Source organism: Chelon labrosus (assembly GCF_963514085.1).
Source record: "Chelon labrosus genome assembly, chromosome: 17".
In the NCBI taxonomy this organism is placed as follows: Eukaryota; Metazoa; Chordata; class Actinopteri; order Mugiliformes; family Mugilidae; genus Chelon; species Chelon labrosus.
In genome coordinates, this window is record NC_140350.1 from 22,427,870 (window position 1) to 22,450,723 (window position 22,854).

A 22,854-nucleotide genomic window follows, 5' to 3' on the forward strand; every position below is an offset into this window, starting at 1 on the left:
ATAAGAAAAAAATAAAACAATTGACTAAATTCTGCAATTACTCAGCACGTTTCCCTTCCCGGTTAACTTAATTTGTACTTATTAAATGGGGTAAGACAGACGTAATGTGGCTGGTACGGTCTGCGTGTTGTTTTTGCACAATGTCACTGATATTTATTTCAAATAATCTAAATCTTAGCTTACAGATACGATGCACGAGGCATCAAGAATCCATGATGCATCTGTGCAGCCATGAAAAGGGCGACCTAGGTTTAAATATTTCATACAGAGTACATATCACAGCTTCAAAGAACTGCTGGCACAAGAAGCACATGGAATATATATGTATTTATACTGTATATGCAGTGATTCTGTCACTCGGTGTGGTATAATGTATATTTTCACCATCCGTAGCCACAAAAATGTGACTTTTAAGCGGAGAAATGAGATTAAATGCGAAATTAAATGGAAATTCAGAGATAATCAGCAAAGTGAAAGCAAAGCAAATCTCTATCTATCAGGATTAAATATAATACGGTTTGCGTTGGTATCGCTGACCGGTCAGCAAACCATCCGACACGCTGAGATGTGAGACTTTACAGAGCTCGCTGCTCACATTCCCTCTTTCTTTCTTCTTCTTCTTCTTCTTCTTTTTCCTCTGATGTGGAAAAAAGAAAGAAAATAAAAAGAAGCTGCTGTCAGATATGATTTGCTGCACAGTGTGTGCAGGTTCTCCACAGGATTTGTGGGAAAGAAATGAAGAAAGAAAAAAAAAAAGGAGGAGGCAAGAAAAGACATTAAATAAAAGAAGTAAAAAAATGTGAAGAGAGATGGACGGCTCTGACCTTGAGCAGAGCTTAAATAAATGAGGGGGTGGTAGTCTGGTCTCTAGGTGATACCTGGAGCGAGACAAAGTTATTTGACTTATTCATAGGCGACAAAAATATGCATATTACTGCAAATACTGCAGCATTAACATTAATAAATACTGATTTTTAACATCCTACCGATATTTAAATCAGGTTTACATCGCAAACTTAAGGAGAAATTTCACAGACATTCTCTTCTCTTCTTCCAATCTTAAACTGCAAGATTTGAAAACAACAGGATCTAACTCAGACAACTCAGCCCCAGATCAGAGAACACTGAACGCACCACCTCAGGTGAAATGGTTGCAAACAAAAACGAAGACTGTGGCGCATCAACTTGCCCGAATATCTACTGATCCACACCTTCAGTTCAGCCGGTACATACGATGGAAGAAGAAGAAGAACTTGCTGTAGCAAAGCAGAAGGCTAAATGAGTTTAGGTCTATGCTAGTATGCTAGTTAGCACGTTAGCCTAGAGACCTAGAATGTTTAGCGTTATTTAACAACACCGCCAGCTGCTCCGTCTCCTTGTAGACTCTCATTGGTTAAACTACTGACGTAATCATCCTAAATAGCCCCTATTGAGCCTCGTTAGGGTTCAAGAGTCTTTAGAGTGGATCTCTAAGCGTCTCACATTAGCAGATAATCTGTGTTGCACCTGAGAAGAGTGAATCCAAAGATAAATCGGGCCTAAAACTTCTGTCTGAGCACCGGTATAACTGATAAACTGATTTCTTTCACGTGTGATTTCTAGTTACCAACAACAATACTCTCACTTCCAACAGATTTTTCAAATTAAAAGCCTTTCAGACACTGACTGCGTTTACATGGTCTTTAGTATCCCGCTTTTGATCGGGTTTTTGAAGTATCCCATTCTTGTGTTTGTCCATGTAAACACCATTTCCCGATTTAAAGAAACCCAGTTTTGCCACCTGGAGTACTCCGATAGAAGCCGGGATACTGGAGCATGTATACACCTTATCCCGATCTCTGACGGCTGCCCACTGTCTGCGCAGGCGCGAGTGACGTTCGGCGACGCGCTAGATATACAATCAACGTGGCGGCAACGAGAACGTCTCACTTTTGGAGCGACGAAGAGACTGAATTTTGCCTTAAAATAATGAAAGAACTCAACATAACGACGTGTTTAGATGGCAGGAAACACAGAAATGCCGACATATTCAAGTCTGTTTTCCACCTCGCTCCGTTGAACAAGTTAGGTCGCGTTGGAAAACATTGAAAAAGACGTAAAACACGCATGCGCAGATAGGATGCAGTGATCAGAAAACGGGTTTCTGTTATTTATCATGTATATGGGGATATGAATAACCAGGTTTCTCTGTGTTCCATGTAAACACCATATCCCGGATATGCTCAAAGCCGGGATAAGCCTCAAAACCGGGATACTAAAGAACATGTTTCCTGTCAAATTCCGTATCATCTACAAAATCCTACTTCTCTTAGATCATCCTCATCACAACAACTCACCATCCCACCTGCTCTCGCTTGACCACCATGGGGTTCAGAGCTTTCTCCCATTCAGCCCCCTGCCTGTGGAACGCCCTCCCGGAATAACTTAAAAAATTCAGACTCAGTCACCACCTTCAAATCTCAGCTCAAAACTTATTTATTCAGACAGGCCTACTCCATTCCATAGTCTCACTTCTATCTCCCATTCTATCTGTCATTTGTATGTAACTATATGTTCTATATTATGCTTGTGTGTACTTTAATTGTGTTTTATTTTAACTATTTCGTGTATTGAATTGTGTTTTATTTTAAACAATTTGTACGGTGACCTTGAGTGTCGTGAAAGGCGCCTATAAATAAAATGTATTATTATTATTATTATTATTATTATGTAAACGCAGTCAATAATGGATTGCACTGTCGGCAAAACTAGACAACCGTTAATGTGATATTTAGGAAGTTTCCTAGAAGAAATGCGCCAAAAATTTAATGTATAAAAACATTTAGGTTAGGAATAAGAGACAAACTTCAAATAAATTTGGTCTGTCTATCACAGGGCTAACACAGAGAGACACTCACACCTACGGCCAATTTAGAATCACCAATGAACCTAAACCAGCATATCTTTGGACGGTGGGAGGAAGCTGGAGAACCTAGAGAGAACCCACGCAGACACAGGGAGAACATGGTTAAACGTAACATCATAATTCTTTTTGATCTGCTCACATGACAGCACAGGCTGTTAAAGCAGACCTTCAAGGTGCGGATGTACTGTCACACACATCCCGCGCTCTTTTATCTTTTATGTTCTGCAGAAACTGTTGCATTATTTCCTGAGGAGATACAAATCTGCAGGATTTCATTAATTTTTTATTTTTTTTTTATTTTAGAAACACCTGACATCTGATGGCTCCGTGATGCTCGTCAACCTCGAAGAAAGACTGCATCGTAAGTGGATCTGTCACTTTGCAAACGATGCTGAATGCGATCGGAGAAGTTTTACGGGAGTATATCATGGCTTAGCACAGTTTTAGTTGCTGCATTTAATGAGTTGTGCGTCTGTTCTGAGTCATGACATCGAGCACTGTGTTCTTTTTCCCTTATTAGCTTCTAAAATAGTTGTCTTTTCATTTTTATGTGGGTATCTATGGAAAAGAAACCAACTGAGTTAAAAAAAAAGGTTGAACCGCTGCTCTAGAAAAACAAATAAATGTTTAAATGGCAACCGGAGAAGCTTGTTTTTAATAAAAGCCAACTAATTAGCAGCTGCTTCCACAATATCAAAGCAAAGAAATGCTAAATTGGCGCTCGACTTTGAAGTTATAGACCACCACTTGCACATGGATGCAGCCGAGAGCCTCGAGCACAGCCAATAATTCACGACAAATCAGCCGAGTGTAAAGAAGGACAAGCGCTGCTGACATGAGCAATAAGTGATGCACTGGAACAGCAGTGTGTGTCAGCTGGATAACAAAACTAATTGGCACCGAATTAATGGAATAATAGGAGCCTTGGAGATAGACCACTTGAAAGTCATTTTATTCTTTTCAAACGGCAGCTTTTGTTGGCCTAAATTCACAACTCAAATTAAAAGTTGCGTCTCGTCGGCAGCCATCAGGAAGTTTGCCATCCGCACGCGCGTGCACGCACTCCGAGCTAATCAGGGCCAATCAAGCCGATCGCGGCTTCCTCATTAGCTCGCCAGAGACGCGGCGACGTTGACTCAGCACAGAAGAGACAAAGATAATCCATCTGAATCAATGAGACGGAAGAGACTGAAAACACCTGGATCAGCCGTGATCAAGTTACACCTGCGTGGAGAGAGAGAGGTATTTGTATTGATACTTTCTGACTTGCCGTGTGACGTCCTGTTGAATAACTTCTATTCATCTGGGATTTGTAGTCAATTAAGAAGACTATCGTGTCACCGCTTCATTTCGAGCTCCCTTCTCCTCTGGTTTCCACGGAGACATTGCCACTGGAGACCGGGATATTAATCACTGAATTAATTATTACGGGCTGCCTCGAGGGAGCAGAAAGGGGGTATTAACCCTTATTAAAAGTACGAGAGGGAGAAAGAGAGAGAGCAAGAAGGAGAGGAAGACGTTCGGTGCCGTTTCAACCTCTGAGTTTCCTGTCGGGAGCCGTGTCGTGAAATGAGTCAAAGCTATCTACTGACAAAGACGCGGCAGAGTCACAAGAGGACATGAACCTCGGCTATAAATATGGAGCGGTGTTGCGTAAAAGCCGAGATTGGGAATCTGGGATAGAGACGCATATCTTCAGGTTTAGCCAGTTAGCCTCTACTCATGTCAAACATTAGCAAACAACATCCATGCATCCTTTTAAATATTTTTACATATTTGAAACCGGCTTAAGAGAAATAGCCACCTTCCTTCAAATACAGTGCACTGCTGTATTCCTCCTGTCTTCACATGAGTGGACTCCACTTAACAACCTCGTAAGTGGAAACTCTCGATAAGGTCAAGAGCTGTGACGTGTTCGCTGACATTTTCAGAAGCGGTGGAGGCGCACGGTGAGTTGATAGATTATAAATTAGTCAAACGAGAGTTTTCCTCCTAATTTTTCGGACATGCATGAGGAAAGCGTTGATGTTAACCCAGCGGCGTCATCCTTTCACTGTTCCTTTGCATTTCCTGAATTAGCTAGAAGATGGAGCAGCTGCACACGAGGGACGGGCGATACGGACTAAAATTCTTATCCCGATAATTTCTGGTATTTATCACGGCAACGATAAAAATGACGATAAATAAACACCAGTTCAGCCTAATCTTTTTGACTATAATGCATCGGCAAGTTTTATCTGAGTTGGGTTTTTTTTTACCGGACTCTTTGGATGAAGTCGACGCTGCTTCTGCATCCTTGCGCATTTTCTGTCTTTCTTCATATTCTGGTTTGTGCTTGTGTTTGAGGTGGTGGTGGAACAAATTAGTGGTGTTACTGTCCTTTTTATGCACTATTTGTTAGCTAACCTTGCATGTTGTAATTTGTTGCTCCGCAGCAGACTTTTTAACCGCTTCATGCCCAGTGTCGCGAATTCACGACGCACTGTTTCCGTTCAGACTGCAGCCGAAATAACGCATGTAATACACAAGCACTATTTTCTCGTAGGACCGGCCGGAGTGGTAAGTAGTGTTGTTTTTGGCGGCCTGTTTTAATTTTAGTTTTAGTCTAGTCTTTGTGTCAAGCTGTCATTTTAGTTTTTATTAGTTTTAGTCATGTTCATACTCTTTTTAGTCTAGTCAAGTTTCAGTCAACTAAAAGTCTGAGCATTTTAGTCTTATTTTAGTCAGAATTATCCATGACTATTTTCGTCTAGTTTTAGTCAACGAAAAACTGATGACATTTAGTCTAGTTTTAGTCAATGAAAATTGTATTTTAGTCTCTTTTTAGTAATGCAATTCTATTTAACCCAGTCAATACAGTATAAGTAGCCTACCTTGTAGTATAGACAAAACCAAAATTTTCTTTTAGCCAAACCTATTTCAAACAAGGTTCTTATTATATTATTGTTACCTTATAGACTCAAGAATACATCCATTCCAGACACGGAAGACGCTGATTTGAATTTACAACATATTTTTTTTACTATTTATTTACTATTTGCCGCACTTCTCCCTATCTTTCACCACAAGACATTCGGTTTTATTTTCCACTTCGGTGTATTTAAAGTTTTTCCAAATGTCTTCTCTTCTTCTTCTACCAAAGACCCCCGGCTGGCCCGCCATCGTTCCCTTTCTCTGTCACGCTACTCAGTAGCCTACTCACAGTTCTCTCGCTACTCAGTACTCACGCAGAGTCGCAGACTCACTGGAGCAGCTGCATCTTCTAAATAATGCCGCGAGTGGAGCTTGAGGAAGTGACGTCGCCTGCGAGAGAAACGGGCTCTCTGGACACAGGAAACAGAAAAACTACAAAATAATAATAATAACGCGACTAAACAAGACAAAATGACGTTGTAACATTTCGTCTCGTCTCGTTTTGGTCAACGAAAATGGAGAGACATTTTAGCATAGTTTTTATTTTGTAAACCACATTTAGTCTCGTTTTTATTCGTCAACAATATTGCATTATACATTTAATTATAGTCATCGTCGCATGACCAGCATTTACGTTACGTCTCGTCTCGTTTTAGTCACGTGATAAAGGTTCGTTGACGACAATATTTAGTCATAGTTTTCGTTGACGAAAGCAACACTAGTGGTAAGCAAAAATACAAATATTCCATTTCTTTATATAATTGAAAAATCAATTCAGGCGTTAAGGGGTTAAAACCAAACCAGATAATGGAGGTGCAGCCTCGTTTAGGAACGAGCTCCTCGCTGCGCGGCGTATCTGCTCCACCTTCCGCCATCGTCAATTTGTCAATATTCCACGCGTGTTGGGCTGCGAGTGTGTCGCGCACATATATACGTCATCAATGGGAATTTATCGTTTTTATCGCGGGACGACATATTCTTACCGTGGGGAATGTTTTTGACGATATATCGTAAACGATGAAATATCGCACATCCCTACTGCACACGCTGTTTTATAAAGTAATATTGTCTCTATTGACTCCTGCCCAGAGGTGGCAAAAGTACTCACATTCTGTACTTAAGTAAAAGTATGGATACTTGTGTAAAAAAAATACTCTCGTAAAAGTAAAAGTACTGATTCAACTCCTTTACTCAAGTAAAAGTAAGAAAGTACAGGCTCTGAAATGTACTTAAGTAAAAAGTAAAAAATTTTGCCAGATTTTGCCATTAACAATTCATCCGTTGATAATTTTGCGAAATGAAAAAGTTCTAGCAGAATAATCTAGACTTAACTGATCAGAGGTCCTGCATGAGCATCCGGAATATTTCCAAAAAATCCTCAAAAAGCTAATGATAGCAACAGAAACCACACCAGACCAGTACTTCTCAAATAGTGGAGTCAGGTGGACTTTCAGTATTAGTGTCTTTATTGATGCTTGATAAACAGCCTCCAGTCACTAAGTGGCAGCAGAGCTCAAACTAATCAACAGGCTGCCTGTTCAAAACAGTAGAAGAAGAACACAGGAAGCGCATCGTCGACTTTCCTTCTCTAGTCCGATGCTCTAGTCATGTCCGATCATGTCACGTCTTTTACGTCTTGTCATCCGTGGAGGTTAAAAGAGTAACGAGCCTGTTTTTCAAATGTAAGGAGTAGAAAGTACAGATATTTGTGTACAAATGTAGGGAGTAAAAGTAAAAAGTCGTCAGAAAAAGAAATACTCAAGTAAGTACAGTAACGAAGTATTTGTACTTCGTTACTTGACACCTCTGCTCCTGCCTACAATTAAGACTCTAACAAGTCGCCTCACACAGCTGGTTACGCTAATGAAACCTGACAAACGTGAAGAGGTGGCGTTCGTCAGGTCCAAATGAGTAATTCACGACAAACTTGTGCAGTGATGAGAGTGAACGTGACTTGAGGTGTAGGATAATGTTCTTGCGTGAGGTTCTGCATTGTTCTTTCTTATGAAAACGGACACAATGCGACCTCAAGTCAATCACGGTAGATGCAGACTTGCTCATAAAAGGCTACCCCAAACTGCTTCAAGCCACAAACACTGCAGACTATGTGCACAGTTCTTACGTAATCTGTGAGCATGTAGGTTTCAGACAACTGCAGTTCATGCAGCTTCCACCGTCCAGCCAGATCCCTGCTGTAACACATGAGCGAGCACTGCGGCGCCGGCCTCGCATTATTTGTCCCTTTCACCTCTGCCCTTGTCACTTCCTTGCCACAACCATCTAATCTCCCCTGTGTGTGTGTGTGTGTGTGTGTGAAGGGGGATTTGCATGTTGTCCCGTCAGGCTAAACTGGAAGTGGAAGTAGTGCTCCTGGGGCTCGGGAGGGCTCTGTGCTGATGGATTGGGAGAGGCCCGTGACAGGTGGGAAGCGGCGGGGACCACAGCCAGAGACCGGGAGAAGAAAGAGAGGGTTGAAATGTAGACTTTTTATTCTGATGCCAACATTGTTGTGCAGCTCTTAAGTCCTTATCTGCATCGCACAGGCAGGCAGGCAGGCGGGGATGTGGTGGTGGTGGTTATGGTGGTGGGTGGGAGGGGTGGTCTGCACATATGTGAACAAAGCAAGTAGTCCTTGAATGGGTGCGCTTAATCACAGTCTCCTCTATAGGTTGCTTACGTGAGGCTGGGCTATAATTTCGAAGGCGCTCTAATGTACCTCGGGATCCGCCATCTTGTGTGTGTCTCTGTTCTCCGCTGGTAGGGGGGCGGCTGAAAGATACAGGCTGGTTTGGTGCTCCTTTCATCTTTCTAAAAATCTTACCAACTCTATCACAGTGCAGGGTCCGTAAGGGCTTTAAACAGATAACAGACTTATGATACTGAGAGAGCTAAAATAACTGCAGGAGCCATCGTAGCAGTAGCTTAAAATAACCCAAACGAAATCATCTTCTGGAACTTTAAGCTCGACAAAGCCGCACAAACTGCTACGAACGGCTTTACAGAAAATGAGAAGTTTACCAGTCTATCGGCTTCACCATGTCAGCAGAGAGAATGCGATGACGGACGAGGAAGCCTGATCTTTGAAAGTCAAAGATCAGTTCTCGCCTTTAGCCGGCACAAGCAACAATTCTCCGCCCTTCCAAAGTACGCCGTATGCTCGCCGCGAGTCTGAAGGCTCGGCTCTCGTAGTTTGGACAAAGGGAAGAGAAGTCGCAGACACGTAACGAAACACACACACACACGGGTTTCAGACAAAGGCAAAACACGGCCGCTAACGTAACTGGAGCTGAAATACACGAGAGGAAACGCACAGTTGCCAAAGCTGACAGACACACGAGTGGTTCCCTTACAAGCAGACAACACGGCGGTTCAGGAGTGAGAGAGAGAGAGAGAGAAAATCAATACCAGCAGAGACACTTTCTCTCTCACGTAAACACACCACATGTACACGTAAGCAACAACAACACACAGGTACAACACAACACACAGCATGAGCAGCAAAGACAGGACAAACTTAATACCTCTAGATTATGCTTCTGAACTAGAGTCTGCATGCAAACTAACACTTATATACAGCAGGTTATGTGAAACAGTTTACTTATTATAAATAATCTATAGCTTATAAGACGAAATACACATATATAATGAGGAATAGTTCAATAGTTTGGGAAATACTGTTGTATGATTTCTTGTGGGATGCAAAGATTGACGTCTAAAGTTATGGACACACCAAACTAGAGATGTCCTGATTGGTACGGGGGCCGTGAAACCAAAGCCACGTCCCTGTAGCGTCAAAACTTGCTTCTTCTTCTTCTATCTAAAAAGCATTTTAAAAAAGGTAACTGGACTTGTTGACGTTTCACCACTCATCTGAGTAGCTTCTTCGGTTCTAGGGGACTGGTGGGAAGTTTGAGGTTTAAAAAGGAAACTCTGTGGGTAACCCATCAGAAACTTGCTTCACTTGTTTCTGTAAAAAACAGAAAACAACTGAAGCAAGTTTCTGATGGGTTACCCACAGAGTTTCCTACTGCTTGGATGAGCGGAGAAACATCTTCTCAAAAAGCTCTACACGTCCAGTTTTTTTTAAAACGCTTTTTTTGGATATACCCTGACCTGGATGACTGAGAACCTTCACAGACATATTCTTCTTCTTCTGTCTTAGTGGTGGTTGGTTAGTGTCAAAGTTGAGCAAAACCAAAGAAGTAGAACAAGAGGAGTCAAAGTCACGTGACTGCTCAAGGTTTCTTCCTGTTAAAAGGGAGTTTTTCCTTGCCACCGTCGCCCTCTCGCTCAGGCCGGGTTTTGTAAAGCGTCTTGAGACGATTTGTATTGTTATTGACGCTATATAAATAATATTGAATTGAATTAAACATGTCTGCTGTGTGGAAGAGCTTTGAAAAAGTCCATCAGACTGAAATGTTTAAATTAATGAACGTGGATGTTTGGCGAGGTGGTAGTAGGAGGTCGTTATCCAATACTACCAACAACGACAATAGAGTCATAGTGAAAACCAGAGACCAGAGAGGGTCACAGAGTTTATGGCGTTGGATGATCAGACCATTTCTGGAGCAAAGGTTCACTACATTAACTTTAACAGCCTTATTTATTAAGTGGACTGAATCCACGTGAGCTAGGAGAATACAAGGAAGAGAAGCCTTTCTGAACATCCAAGGGAGGAAATTTTGTTTATTTAGTATTGGATCTGTCGATACTGAATAGTAAAAGATCGGTATCGGATCGGGAGGGCAGAACAACTTGATTGGGACATGTGTACACCAAACCAACATCAAAGAACTACCGATAACTTAAGCCGACTCATAGGCAGCTGGCACATTTTTTCTGCACCTGCATGAAAAGAAATACCTCTTCCTACCAGCAGGTGGCAGTAGTCTGTATTTATCGTTGGAAAGGGGAAACAGGTAGAGCTACAGAGCTAGCCTCTCCTGAATCACGCTGATCAGTTGGTCTATAGTTGATTAATTCTAAACGATCATGTTACGTTGGAAATATTTGTGTATTTTGACGTTCAAAGGGGACGAAGATGAAATACTTCAATTTCTCTTCTCGTGCTCTGGTTCTCTGAGACGATCAGCCAATCAGATTGATCTAGGACACCGACTGGTTTTGCCCCAAAGTGCTGAGTCAGCTCAAAAAACTGCATGACACAGAGTTAACTTTCCATATTCTGAGAGAAATCAGGATCCACTACTGGATCAGCGGCCACATTGTACACAAATGTAAACACTAAATCAGGTTTTAATGACATTAGTTTTAAAAAAATTACTTAAGATAGTTACTAACAGATCGGATTAATCAATGAGCCGTAGAGGAGCTTTTTTGCTTTCTGTCTTTAATCTAATCTTTAATCTTATTGCACAGACAAGAGGTTTATATTCAGTATGTCCTCATACAGGCAAAACCAGATATTTCCCAAAAGGATGAACTATTCCTTTAAATTAAATCCCTCTTAATCAACACAAAGCTCCAAACTCAAGCTCTTATGAGGTTTTCATATCACGACAACAATCTACGAATTAAATATTAAATCAGATATTTATGTTTTGTACACATGCACACACCTTAAAACGAGCTTAATTAGAAAACCATTAACGTCTCTTTTATGTGGAGCCAGTAACGCGTTAAACGTGATTAAAAAACATCAGGACTAAACAGCATGCTAATGTGTTATTTCTTCTTCATCTACACGGTCACAGGCGACGGCTCGTCACAGCGGGGTGTCGAGATTTGTTCGGCTTCCGTTTGCGTCAATCAGACACGTTTGAAATAATGATGAAGGTCTTAACGGGATTGACAGGCGAGGGATTTCAGCACACAATGCTCGCGCAGAGTGAGCACAGACTCATTTGCATGATCGTCGTCACTGACGCAGACACAATCCATCCCGACGTGACGGCGTACTGTGACAATAACTGGCCTAGAGGTCATGCAACGTGTCAAAACACTAAGGGAGGAAGAAAAGTTAACAACCTCTGAGTAACTCTCGTAGTTTTGGTCTGATGAAAGTGTGTCTTACCTTGGGGAGATGTCACAGCCCTGCTGCATGAACGCGCCCAGGGAGAACCAGAGAGAGTTGAAGATGCCAAACTCATTGGGGGGCTGGTCGCTTGGCGGACCGTCGGTGCCCTCTTCGGGCTCCTCGGTGTGCCATTCGTACGGGCTGAAGCGGCTGACCAGGAAGAGCACCACGCTCACGCCGATATAGGCAAACACGATGCACATCCAGATCTCATAGGCCAACGGGTCCAGGAAGGAGAACACCCCCGGTTTAGACTTTTGGGGCTTCTTGATCATGATGGAAATACCCAGCGACATGAAGGGTTTGGAGAAATCAATCACCTCCTCCCGGACCAACGTGATAGTCAAAGGGGCCACAGCGATTTCCGCTTTCTGTGGGAATTTAGATGAAGAGGAATTTGATTAGCTGCAGTGAAAGCAACCCTAAAGTTGACAGATAAACAAACGTAATGATGGATCACATGTGATGAAGGTCCTTTTCATCACAAACATTACATGGACAATGGGGTTTAGCAATTCTACAATATAAGATGAAATAAATAATAAATGTGTTTCTCTTGGTGGGGCCTCTCAGCTGCTACTGTCCTGTGAAGAGAGACACATCGGTTGAAAGGATTGTGGAATGTTTTAGTGGGACAATCTGTCTGAATATTTTGAAATCTTGTGTTGAATAATGTTTATACCCTGTGCTGTCTACTCAGGTGTTCGGCCTAAAAGAGTCCGTCGGGAGAGACCATTAGAATAATTGAAGAGAGGGATAGCAAATGTTGGTAGACTGTGAATAATTGCTATGATTGACTGTTGGGTATTAAGTGTTTTTTTAAAATGAGGTTGATAGAAGTTGTGGTATTGGGGAGTATATGAATTTACAGTAGTCCCTCGCTATAACGCGTTTCACCTTTCGCGGCCTCGCGGTTTTTTTTAGTGCAATTTTGCATGTTTTTTTTTTTTTTTTTACAGCGCATTGTTTTCTGCGTCCTGATTGGCTAAGGGACTGTAGACCATTGTCAATCAACCTCCTCCGTACGGTGTCTCTTGTACAGTACAGAATGCGTTCAGCTTGCCAGATTTACATATACAGTATCTTTGATCGCTGGCAGTGTGACTGAAGTGCGGTATGTTTGCAAGTTATTGAGAAAAGTGTATAAAGTGTGTAGTGAGGGGTTTTGAAACCTTAAAACATTTATAATCATTGTAAAAAATAAAGCTGACTACTTCGCGGATTTCACCTATCGCGGGTTATTTTTAGAACGTAACTCCCGCGATAAACGAGGGACCACTGTATTTATATTATTTACCAGGGTGTTGTATGTAATTAGTAGCACCATATAAAACACAGCCCGTGCACACAGATGAGGATGAGGGAGTGATCGACTGGGCTGTGATCCAGACCTCAGGCCACCAAAGCTTATTAGTGATGTTTTTTCCTTTTGTTATAACTTGTAAGTCTTTTTTCGTTGTCATGATTTATATTGTAGAAATAAACACTTGGTTGGGCTGCACCTCATCTGAGCCTCGCGCTTCCTGTTTTAATCCAACTGCTATCAGGCCATTTTAACAGGCAGGCAACAATCAAACACCACTTCTTCACATAAGCAACATCCCTAAGGCCAACAGCCAGCCAGTCATCAAACAATAAACCAAGAATTACCCAACTACTACTACTTCTTCTTCTCATTTCATTGTCATTCATGACACTTGCTCACATCATGAGTTCCTCACAGTGCAAATCGCTGAGTGATCGAGTTCAGATGGCAGCCGCATACGTCTCAGAGTGATCAAGTTAAGACAGAGAGAGAAAGAAAAGAAATTGAAAGAGAAATTCTGAACCCCTCTCTAATGCTCAGAGGCTTAGCTGGAACTCCGGGAGAATCAGCGGGGAGGATAAAATAATGTGTCAGGGAAATATGCTTACAGCACAGGAAGGCAAAAAACAGGATAGGTCCACCTCTGAGGTCTGCAGCTGTGGAAAAGTGCATGCTGCTTTGCTGAAAATCCACAAACCAGATTACAGTTAGTGACTTAGCAACACTCGTGACCTTGTCTGCCTGGCTCGGGAGCAAAGGGCTTAATATCAGCAAGAATTTAAAGTTTCATTACGACCATCCGACACTTAAGGAGATAGGAGAGGAGAAAACAGCGGCGACGGAAAGAAAATGAAAGAGATTTAAGTTCTTTCATCCTCAGCAAAATGCACTAAGATGACAGCCTCGGGGGCATTTAGAGTGAGCTAAAATACATGGCAGGTTAAAAGGAGGCAGGGCTTTTGTGGTAGCACGGGTCTTTTCAGCGAGAGCTGGGGAGAAATGAATGGTCTCTAAGTAAAGTCTTAGACGGGGAAAGTGCTGACAACTTCCATGTCCTCAGACGTTGAAGCTACCAGCTTCCCCTATGCCCCCAGTCACACACTCTGTGGTGCACTGCTGCCTATGCACCGTATTTTATTTTTATTTTTTTTTTTAAAACACACCTTCCGCTGAGTGTGACATTGTTCATTCTCTACCCAGCTTGCATCTTTGCCCCAAATTATGTTTTATTCTCAGTCCTCTACAGTAACCTTCAAGTCAAACGGAAATGCGGAAGAATTAGCATTTAGCCCCGATGATCTTGAAAAAGGAAACTTGCAATGTGAAGCTAAAAGGAGGCAGATAAGTGGAAGTACAGTACTTCAAAAACACAATTTCTGGCTCAGGATTAATTGGATCCAAATAGCCCAAAAGAAATAGTTTGAGGACAGCTGCACTCGGTCAAAGCACAATATTCACACTTAACTCTCCATATTAAGGGATTTATATTAAGTAATTTCGCCCAGCATGTTTTCCCAGTCAAAGCAAATCTCTGGTAGAGGACGTGTTTCTGCTCACGGTGCTTGTTAAAAAGAGATGAGAACAGCAGAGTGTTAACAGAGCTGCACTTTTTGTTCCTGTGCTTTTTGTTGACCGCCCCGGTTAGGCTTTACACCAAAAGTTCCCTGTACCGCCTGATCAGTCCTGACACATCCCCGAACCGCGCGCTCCGCTCGCGCTCGCTGCAGTCGGCTTCACGGTGAGTCACTGCGGCGCCGAAAGAGGTGCGGGCGAGAAGAAAACGCCACTTTGTGAAAATGCCACTTAGATCATCGCAAACAGGACGAGGGAGAATGTGTTTTTTTGTTTGTCTACTCAAAACTAAACAGGAATTTTTGAATAAATGTCAAATTTAGTCTCAGATATACAGAATAGAATTATTTATTTATTTATTAAATAATTTAATTAGACCTCAGTTGAAAATCTAACTAATAAAGGACACAAAAATCTTCACCTTTCATGGTTTTCTTTGTATTTCTTGGATCTTTTTTTGATGCCAAACCAAGGTCTGCGGCACAAAGACACCTGGCTCCCAAATCCAATGTCATCCCTGTGATTTCTAACAAGCTCCACACCTGCACTTCCCCTCCTAAACACCTCCCAAAGCTCAGCTCCTAATGCTGCGCTAATGCCCCCCTCTTCCTGCAAGCGTTAATACCACCAGAGACTTTCATCGTTTCAGATGGGTTTAATTATCACCACAACAAACAGGACCGCAGCGCAGGAACAGTGCTTCAAGCGGCGATGTCTGCAGATCAAGGAATACTATTTGTAAAGCGGCTTTGTAACAAGACTTCAACAGTAATTTATATATTATGGGATCTCTTAAACGTACCGTAAACAGGCCCAGGACCGGCTTTTATTTGCGATTTCTTTTATTGTTCTAGTATCTGCTTTCTTGTTACTGAGATTTGATGTTAATCTGAACTAAAAACATCAACTTCTGTGCGTTTTAAACGAATCTTGTCCTGGAATCTATCCGTTTTATTGTATTATTATGTTTTCATTTTTCTTTTTTAGATTCAATAACTGCCACAGACGTTTCCAGCAGTTTAAATTTTCCGAGTCTCAGATTCAAGCAGATATTGACGTCTAATTTCTAGCTATTTTCAGCTTTTGAAATCTGCTCTCTGTTTTTGTCAGAAGCCAAGCTGCCGTACAGATTTATTGACAGGACTAAAAGACCAGAAAAAAGGCAGAGTATTGTCTGTAAATACCACCGTGAGTTCTAGTGACAGCATAAAATCAAAGCTTCAGTGAGATGAGTCATGTACAGTATGAGGGAAAAGCTAAAGTTCTCACCCCGTACACCAGCTCCCCGACCATGCCGTTCCAGATCTTCGTCTCTGGGTCCCTGGCGCCGTACTTTCCGTCCGGGACGATGGAGATCTTGTACTTGATGCCGATGTGTTTGGCGATCTCCGAGGCCAGGTCCACGCAGTAACCCTCGTACTGGTCGTTGCCCTCATACATCTCCCAGTTCTTCTTGAGCATCACGTAGGGACCCTCCTACACAAGGGACCATAACCAGTGAACCACACCGTCAGACTGACAGACACACAGACACGAGGGCTCGCACTGTGACTCACTGACACACCAACACACGGGACCTGTGGCTCATTAACCAGGGTTGAGGTTAACGGTACCCTGTTGAGTTTTGTTTTTGGACACTAGTGGCGCTATGGAGCAATGGCTTGATGTGTTTATACCTCAAGCATGCAGATGATAAAATACACATTTCTGCAGATGGTACTGAGCTATTCTGTAGAAAATCCTAGAAACATGGCAATGTGGCATAAGATGACTGCTAGCTAGGAAACACGGATGCAAACAACGGTTTAAAATATTTAAAAATAAACATCTACTTTCCAAGTGTTTCGTGTGGAAAAATACAATGAAAATGTGTTAAAAATGGTTTCAAAGCATTTCGTGAAGTCAAGATAGCGGCATCTGCTGGCAACTCGGGGTACTGCATTTATGTGGAAGGATTAAATCCCAGACCGTGACAAAACATGCAAAAAATAAAACCTTTTTTTTTTTTGATCATGTTCACTGTGTCTAATAAAGCTTGCATTATAATAAAAAATCAGTTTAAACCCATCTACACTTAGTTTTCATTCATTCATTCATCTTCTGTAACCGCTTGTCCTGTGAAGGGTCAGGGCCGGGTCAGAGCCCGTCTACGGAGAGCCGTGGCACTTCCTATTAGCCCCATTGTATCGATCTTGGTTGCAGTTCCATTAGAATTCCACTGGAGGCGCTCGCGGGCGAGTGCAGACTGAATGGGACTCTATGGAGCTAGACGGCTAAATGTATCTCTTTCTCCTGCTTGTCGTTGAATCAACGTAGATTTTATTGTTGATTCCGCAAGTTCAATATAGATTATAGTCCAAAAGTCGAATGAATGAGCACTTATGTCTTTTCAATTTCTTACAGGTTGGGCCGTTGTTGGCCGGAACACGCTAGCATTCTGCTAATGAATGCTGATTGGTTAGTGACGGACTTGCGACTGATTACGACCAGAGACCTCGTTTGATGGCACCTGAAGCTAAAGCACAATCAGAAACATTTTCTTAAGGAGGACTTTCTGTCGAAGTTAATTTTTGTGTGCTGTATTTATGTTTTCCTGCGGGCACTTTTATTTTCATATCGTTATATATGGGTTGTAAAAAGTACACGGGTGAAATTGCCGTAAAGCAGCACCTCTGGCAGTATGAAAATATGTGACGTCATCACATTTTTTCAAATTACTTGATAAAAAATTATATCCTGAGAAAAGTGGATTCTGAGGGTGAAACCCCGTTGGCTCCAATTCATTCTGCACTCGCCTGCGAGCGCCCCCGCATGGACAGAGACGTGTTACTGCAGCCAGTCCAGAAACCGGAAGTAACCAGAGAGTGCCACTTCTCTTCCTATTAGACGTTCTCTGGCTGGGCTGTCATCGGGCGAGAGGCGGGGTACACCCTGGACAGGTCGCCAGTCTATCGCAGGGCCTACACTTAGTTTTAAAAACACTAAATGCACCTTGTAGGCGTAACTGAAGTTGGCGGACTAACATACCAAAAGACCTTCACTGGTATTTATGTTTTGAAAGATCGAGACTCGAATTTACGATTTGAAATCAAAGGTGGACGGTGTCTAGGACGAGCTAGGGACCAAACCACCAATCGTGCGATTACTTCAGAATGTGTCATTAAATGTGCGCTTCACTGAGGGAAATATTATCTTTCAATTTACAAGGTCTCCTGATAAGAGCCTCAAAACTTTATTTCCCTTTTATTGTGACTACACCTCCCTTTCAATTTTTTTCTTTTCAACTCGTTCATGATTAATTTCATGTCCCCTTCACGTTCAGGACTAAAGACTAAACATCTGTCCTCTAATGGACTCAAGTTTGAAATTAATGAAGTAGATTTTGATCTACTTCTTTTCTGTCAGAAGCCTGGCTGCTCAACCAATAAATAAATAAATGCCTTCATTATGCTGTACAGTAACATTTTGTCATGCCACAGGCTGAGCCGAGCATTTGCATACTCCCCCCCACCCACAGAGGAGTCTTTTTGGTTTACCTTGCTTCTGCCCGGGGCAATGTCAAGCAAACACATCACAAGAATAAATTGCTCCCATTCTCAATATGCAATGACAAAAGTAATTCTTCGTTTGGAAATACGAGCACAGAAACCGTGCAAGGAGTACATTTAGATCGATTTCCAACGAACAGCAAATCTAATGATCTATAACTTAGTGCTGGTCACAAGGTAGACGGATGCAGCCACCCCGATTACTTTAAGTGTTCAAGTTGAGTCGGGCTTGTTTTGGTATCAAGTCATTCACTCTGCAGCTCGTTTCTTACTTCCCTTCTGCCTCAGTTTCTGCTTAGTCATGCTTTTCTTACTTCTCTTCCAGTCTCTGTGTATCATACATCCACATTAATGCTTTGCAAGATGTCCTGGCTTCCCTTAGCTCCGGTCTGAGCTGTGTACACACGGCACGAGGCTGTCAATTTGAGAACACATGCATCTCTTTCTATTGTACGACATTAAATTATCCCCCCAAAACCCTGCATCTCTCAGTAAAGTCACTGAATTTAAAGCTGCGCCACTCAAATTTTTTATATTTGACAGACAGCCGCTAGTTATTTCAGTGCCCAGACTTGTGTTAGTTTTGTTTCACGATTCACGACGGCGTAAGCAACCTTCAGCGGCTCAATAACAACAGCTGCACTTCCAATTTAAATCTGCATAGGCCATTAAAAGTTAACTCATAGTCAACACTAACTTTACGCGCAGAATATAACAAACGCATTTCCCAGTTAGGTCAATATTGGGTAAACTTTTGATGAATAGCATCGTTAGGTAAAAGTTTATTCAATCATACATAGATTTCGTGTCTGAATAAAAGTTTTAAGAGATTAATGGTAGGTGTTATGGTTACTGCTTTGTGGTAAATTATATATAATAAGATTAATTGGCTCCTCAGGAAAATACTGGATAGAATGATGGACTCATTAAATTAATAATAATACATTTATTTATTTAAATAACTAAATAAATAAAAGTCTGTTGCAGCCCTGTTTAAAATTCTGTATGTATGCTCATACAGCAGCAGATGGCTGCAGTAGCACAAAGACTGCACTAATTTTTAATGTACGCTTTTTCTATTAAATAAATAATAATCCTTTATGCACACGGCAGCTTTGACCGTCTTATAAGAACCACTTAAAGGAACCGTATGTAAGAAATGTATTTCAATTAATCATAAAATGGCCCTGATATGTCACTAGACATGAAGAAATCATGTTCATTTCAAATACTTATATCACTGACAACAGTGGTCCGGCCAGGATATTGTCATTTAAAAGTGAGAGTTGCAGCCCTCAACTGATGTTGATGTTGTCATGTGTGTGTTTTGGCCTAAGGCGCCACCCTCAAGCTATCTACCAATCACAGATGGAGACGGCTGAAAACGGAGAAGAATTTGAAGACAGACGCCAACGTTGCTAATTTTCTCCTGGCTAACTTACTTGTACATAATGTAAATGGACATTTAAAATATTCACGACAGTCGAACAAAGTTATGCATGTTCGTGCAAAGTAACGTTACGTTAGCGCATACAGAGGAGGTGGGTCATCGAATTGAAAAGGTAAGGAATTGTTTGGGAAATAAAAACGGCGAGTCGTCATTGCTAACATTAGCATTAGCATTATGAGCCCGTTTCTCTGTCATTATGCTGAAACGCCGAGGAAAACAACATTAGCACGTCGATTATGGCAATGTGAAACGTAACTGAGACGTGTTGAGTAGCCTAACATTACCTCGGTAACCTGGCAACCTCGAGTCAGGGGGGAGGTTGGAGGGGATACACCGTTCTACAGTATTTTGAAAGTGATTGCAGTACCAGTTTTGGCCACAATCCTACATACGGTTCCTTTAAAACATGTCATGTTTCCTTCGGCAAGTCTCAAAGTTTAAAAAAGGGAAATGCATAATACTCTTTGAGTCAGAAGCATTTTAATCACGATGATTTAAATCTGCCAGTTGATCGTCGCCAGCGTTTTTTGGCCGTACATCAAGAGGCAACACAACTGTAACCCGTATGATTTATGATGACGGCGGGGTGCGCGACAGCGAAAGACCGCCAGAGGAGCAGAAGGCATGAGAACAGGGCAGAGCTTCAGAGGTCTTCACAGCAAAGGCCAGCGTGTCTGACAGGCTGGTCAATAATCACAACCGCGCCGCATCACTCACCGCCTAATGAGACTAATTACACATGGCATTAAAAACACACACACAATACAAACGCTTACACCGGATGTCACAAATCCATACGAACACAAACACACGCACCCCACATGGGAGTCGTTTGAGCTGCGTAACAACCCTGCCCGTTTTGGGTTTTGCGCGCGCTGTGCGAGATAAACAATCTGTGTGATTATGAGCACTGTGTTGCCCACTGTACAATAACTTGACCGCGAAAACAGCACAGCGTGACGCTAACACACACTAATATCTCTCAGCGAGGGACTGATTTGTGGACGGAGGCCCTAATCACATTTTTTATTTGACTGAATGTTTGATAACGGAACCAAGGAGCACATTTAAAGCACACCAGCAGGTCCTTTTTTTGCAGGTTTCCACTGCTTTCCTTCACATTAAGGGATTCTATTTATTATTTACTGGTACATTATGGCGCTGTCAAGGGTTTTAGATCACTACGGTGCTTAAATGACTCAGCTATAGGTAAGCCTCAACCTCTTATAGCCTTGTTGCCAAATTAAATGCAGCATACAAATAAAACAATTTGAACTTTATGGGTGAAAAACAACCTTCGTTTTTATTTTTATTTTTACAAGGTGCTGTTCTTTGAGGCTCACACAAGAATTGGAACTGCAGATTTGTTTGTTTCAACTGGATTAATGTCATAACTTTATTTTAGAAAGGAGAAATAACACATAGTGGTACCTCCTGCTCAGCTCTACTTAAAGGCAATATTCTTAACAGAGAATTTACCAAGAAACTGCTATATTATATTAGCCTGGGTGCCAGCCGAACTTAGTCCCGCCCACAACATTTGAGGTCTGGAAGTTCGGTCTGGCGTCGCTCCGTTGAGGCGCAATTATGCTCAAACAGGAGCTGTTCGTATCAATCAGATTCTCAGGGCGGGATTTATACGATGATGGACAGATGATCAACAGTAACGTAATCAACCACGTCACCAAAGATGGCTGCCGCTGGAGAACTGAGATGTGTAGATTCTGCCATCGAGTCTGTTCTAGAAGATATCGACAGCGCATTAATTTTAAAAGAGGAACAGATAAATGCGATCAAGGCATTTGTTAATCGGAAAGATGTTTTTGCCGTCCTTCCTACGGGATTCGGCAAAAGTTTAATTTATCAGCTGGCTCCGATGGTCGCTAAGAAGATGAGAACACCGGCAAAAATCGTTTACACTCATCTTCTTCTTCTACTTCTTCCAGCGTGCGTGCAGTTGAGTTCTGTTGACAACTATGCGTCGCTTAACATACGTCACACACTCCGTTGCTCTGATTGGTTACAGGTCTATCCAATTGAGTGCAGGGGCATTTTTTTTTCCTGGTTCGGTTGAAACACGCCCCATAATCACAGCCCAATGGAGCGGTACCAGACTCACATTCTGACTAGAATTGAGTACGGCTACGTCAGGCTAATATTATATAGTTTCTAAGACAGAAATACTCCATTGCCAGTAAAATCTGTCAAAAAAGCCTGTTGTAGAACTGATAAATAAGGTGTGATTTGATTTTGGTAAAGAAGAACTCCCCTCCAGTCATTTACAACTAAAGAAAGACACTCGGAAGAAACGTTTTCAAGAAAACTTGGTTGCTACACCAGTTGCATTTGTTTAAGCAGCTACGAGAGGTTATGTTGAAATAATAAAACGCGCTACTTCAGCATAAACCTTCACATATGCGTGATTCCTGCGTGAGACCCAGTGTGTGTTCTCAGTGCTCGTCGCCAAGAGACATTTAAAATCCAAACTACTTCAGGAAAAACTAAACAAAAACATGATTAAAGCAGGATCCTCGCTGGAGCTCTTGCCCTCCGGCAGTCCGACAGAGTGCAGTGGAAGAGTTTAGGCTCAGTCAAAGGGTATCCTTGTCCATGCGAAGCTTCTCTGTTGATGCATCAACCTCCAGGCAACAAGACCTCAGAGAGATCCGCTATCGCTCAATGCTTTAAGCTAAAGACAAATTATAGACAATATTCCAAGGGCAGGCAACTCCACTGTGGAAATGTCTCGTCCTTGTTGTGACAACAGATATTTCTCGACAGCTCCTAAAGTCGTAAACACTAAAGCGACACCTGTACGCAGCTCTTTTGAGATGTTAACTCACGGATTAATTAATTAAGAACAAGGACAAGTGTCTGGAATACGTGACCTGTTTAACAGTGGTACAAAGGTCACTAAGGGATGTCCCGATCATGTCTTAATACTCACTATCGTCCGAACTGAGTCCCGATCTGATCTTAAATAAATTAATGCTTTCCTCAGCTTCCTTGTATTCTCCTAGATGCGATAATTAGGGCTGTCAAAGTTAATGTAGCGAGGAGAGAGTAGCTTGTACCTTTGCTAAAGGGAAAAATCTGTGTTCTCTACTCCAGAAATGGGCTGAT

The 22,854-nt window shown here is 42.0% G+C and overlaps 1 protein-coding gene across 2 annotated transcripts in view; it reads right to left on the reverse strand.

Annotated features, from left to right (window-relative positions):
- Positions 1-22,854, reverse strand: part of LOC311502426 (glutamate receptor 4) — a gene marked incomplete at its 3' end in the record, with an annotated part of 134,472 nt that overhangs the window by 16,069 nt on the left and 95,549 nt on the right. For both annotated transcript variants that reach the window (XM_084564640.1, XM_084564639.1), the window contains exons 10-11: positions 16,003-16,209; positions 11,853-12,226 (exon numbers count right to left, since the gene is read on the reverse strand). In XM_084564640.1, coding sequence (XP_084420766.1) covers positions 11,853-12,226; positions 16,003-16,209 — 581 coding nt within the window. The remainder of the gene's footprint in view (positions 1-11,852; positions 12,227-16,002; positions 16,210-22,854) is intronic.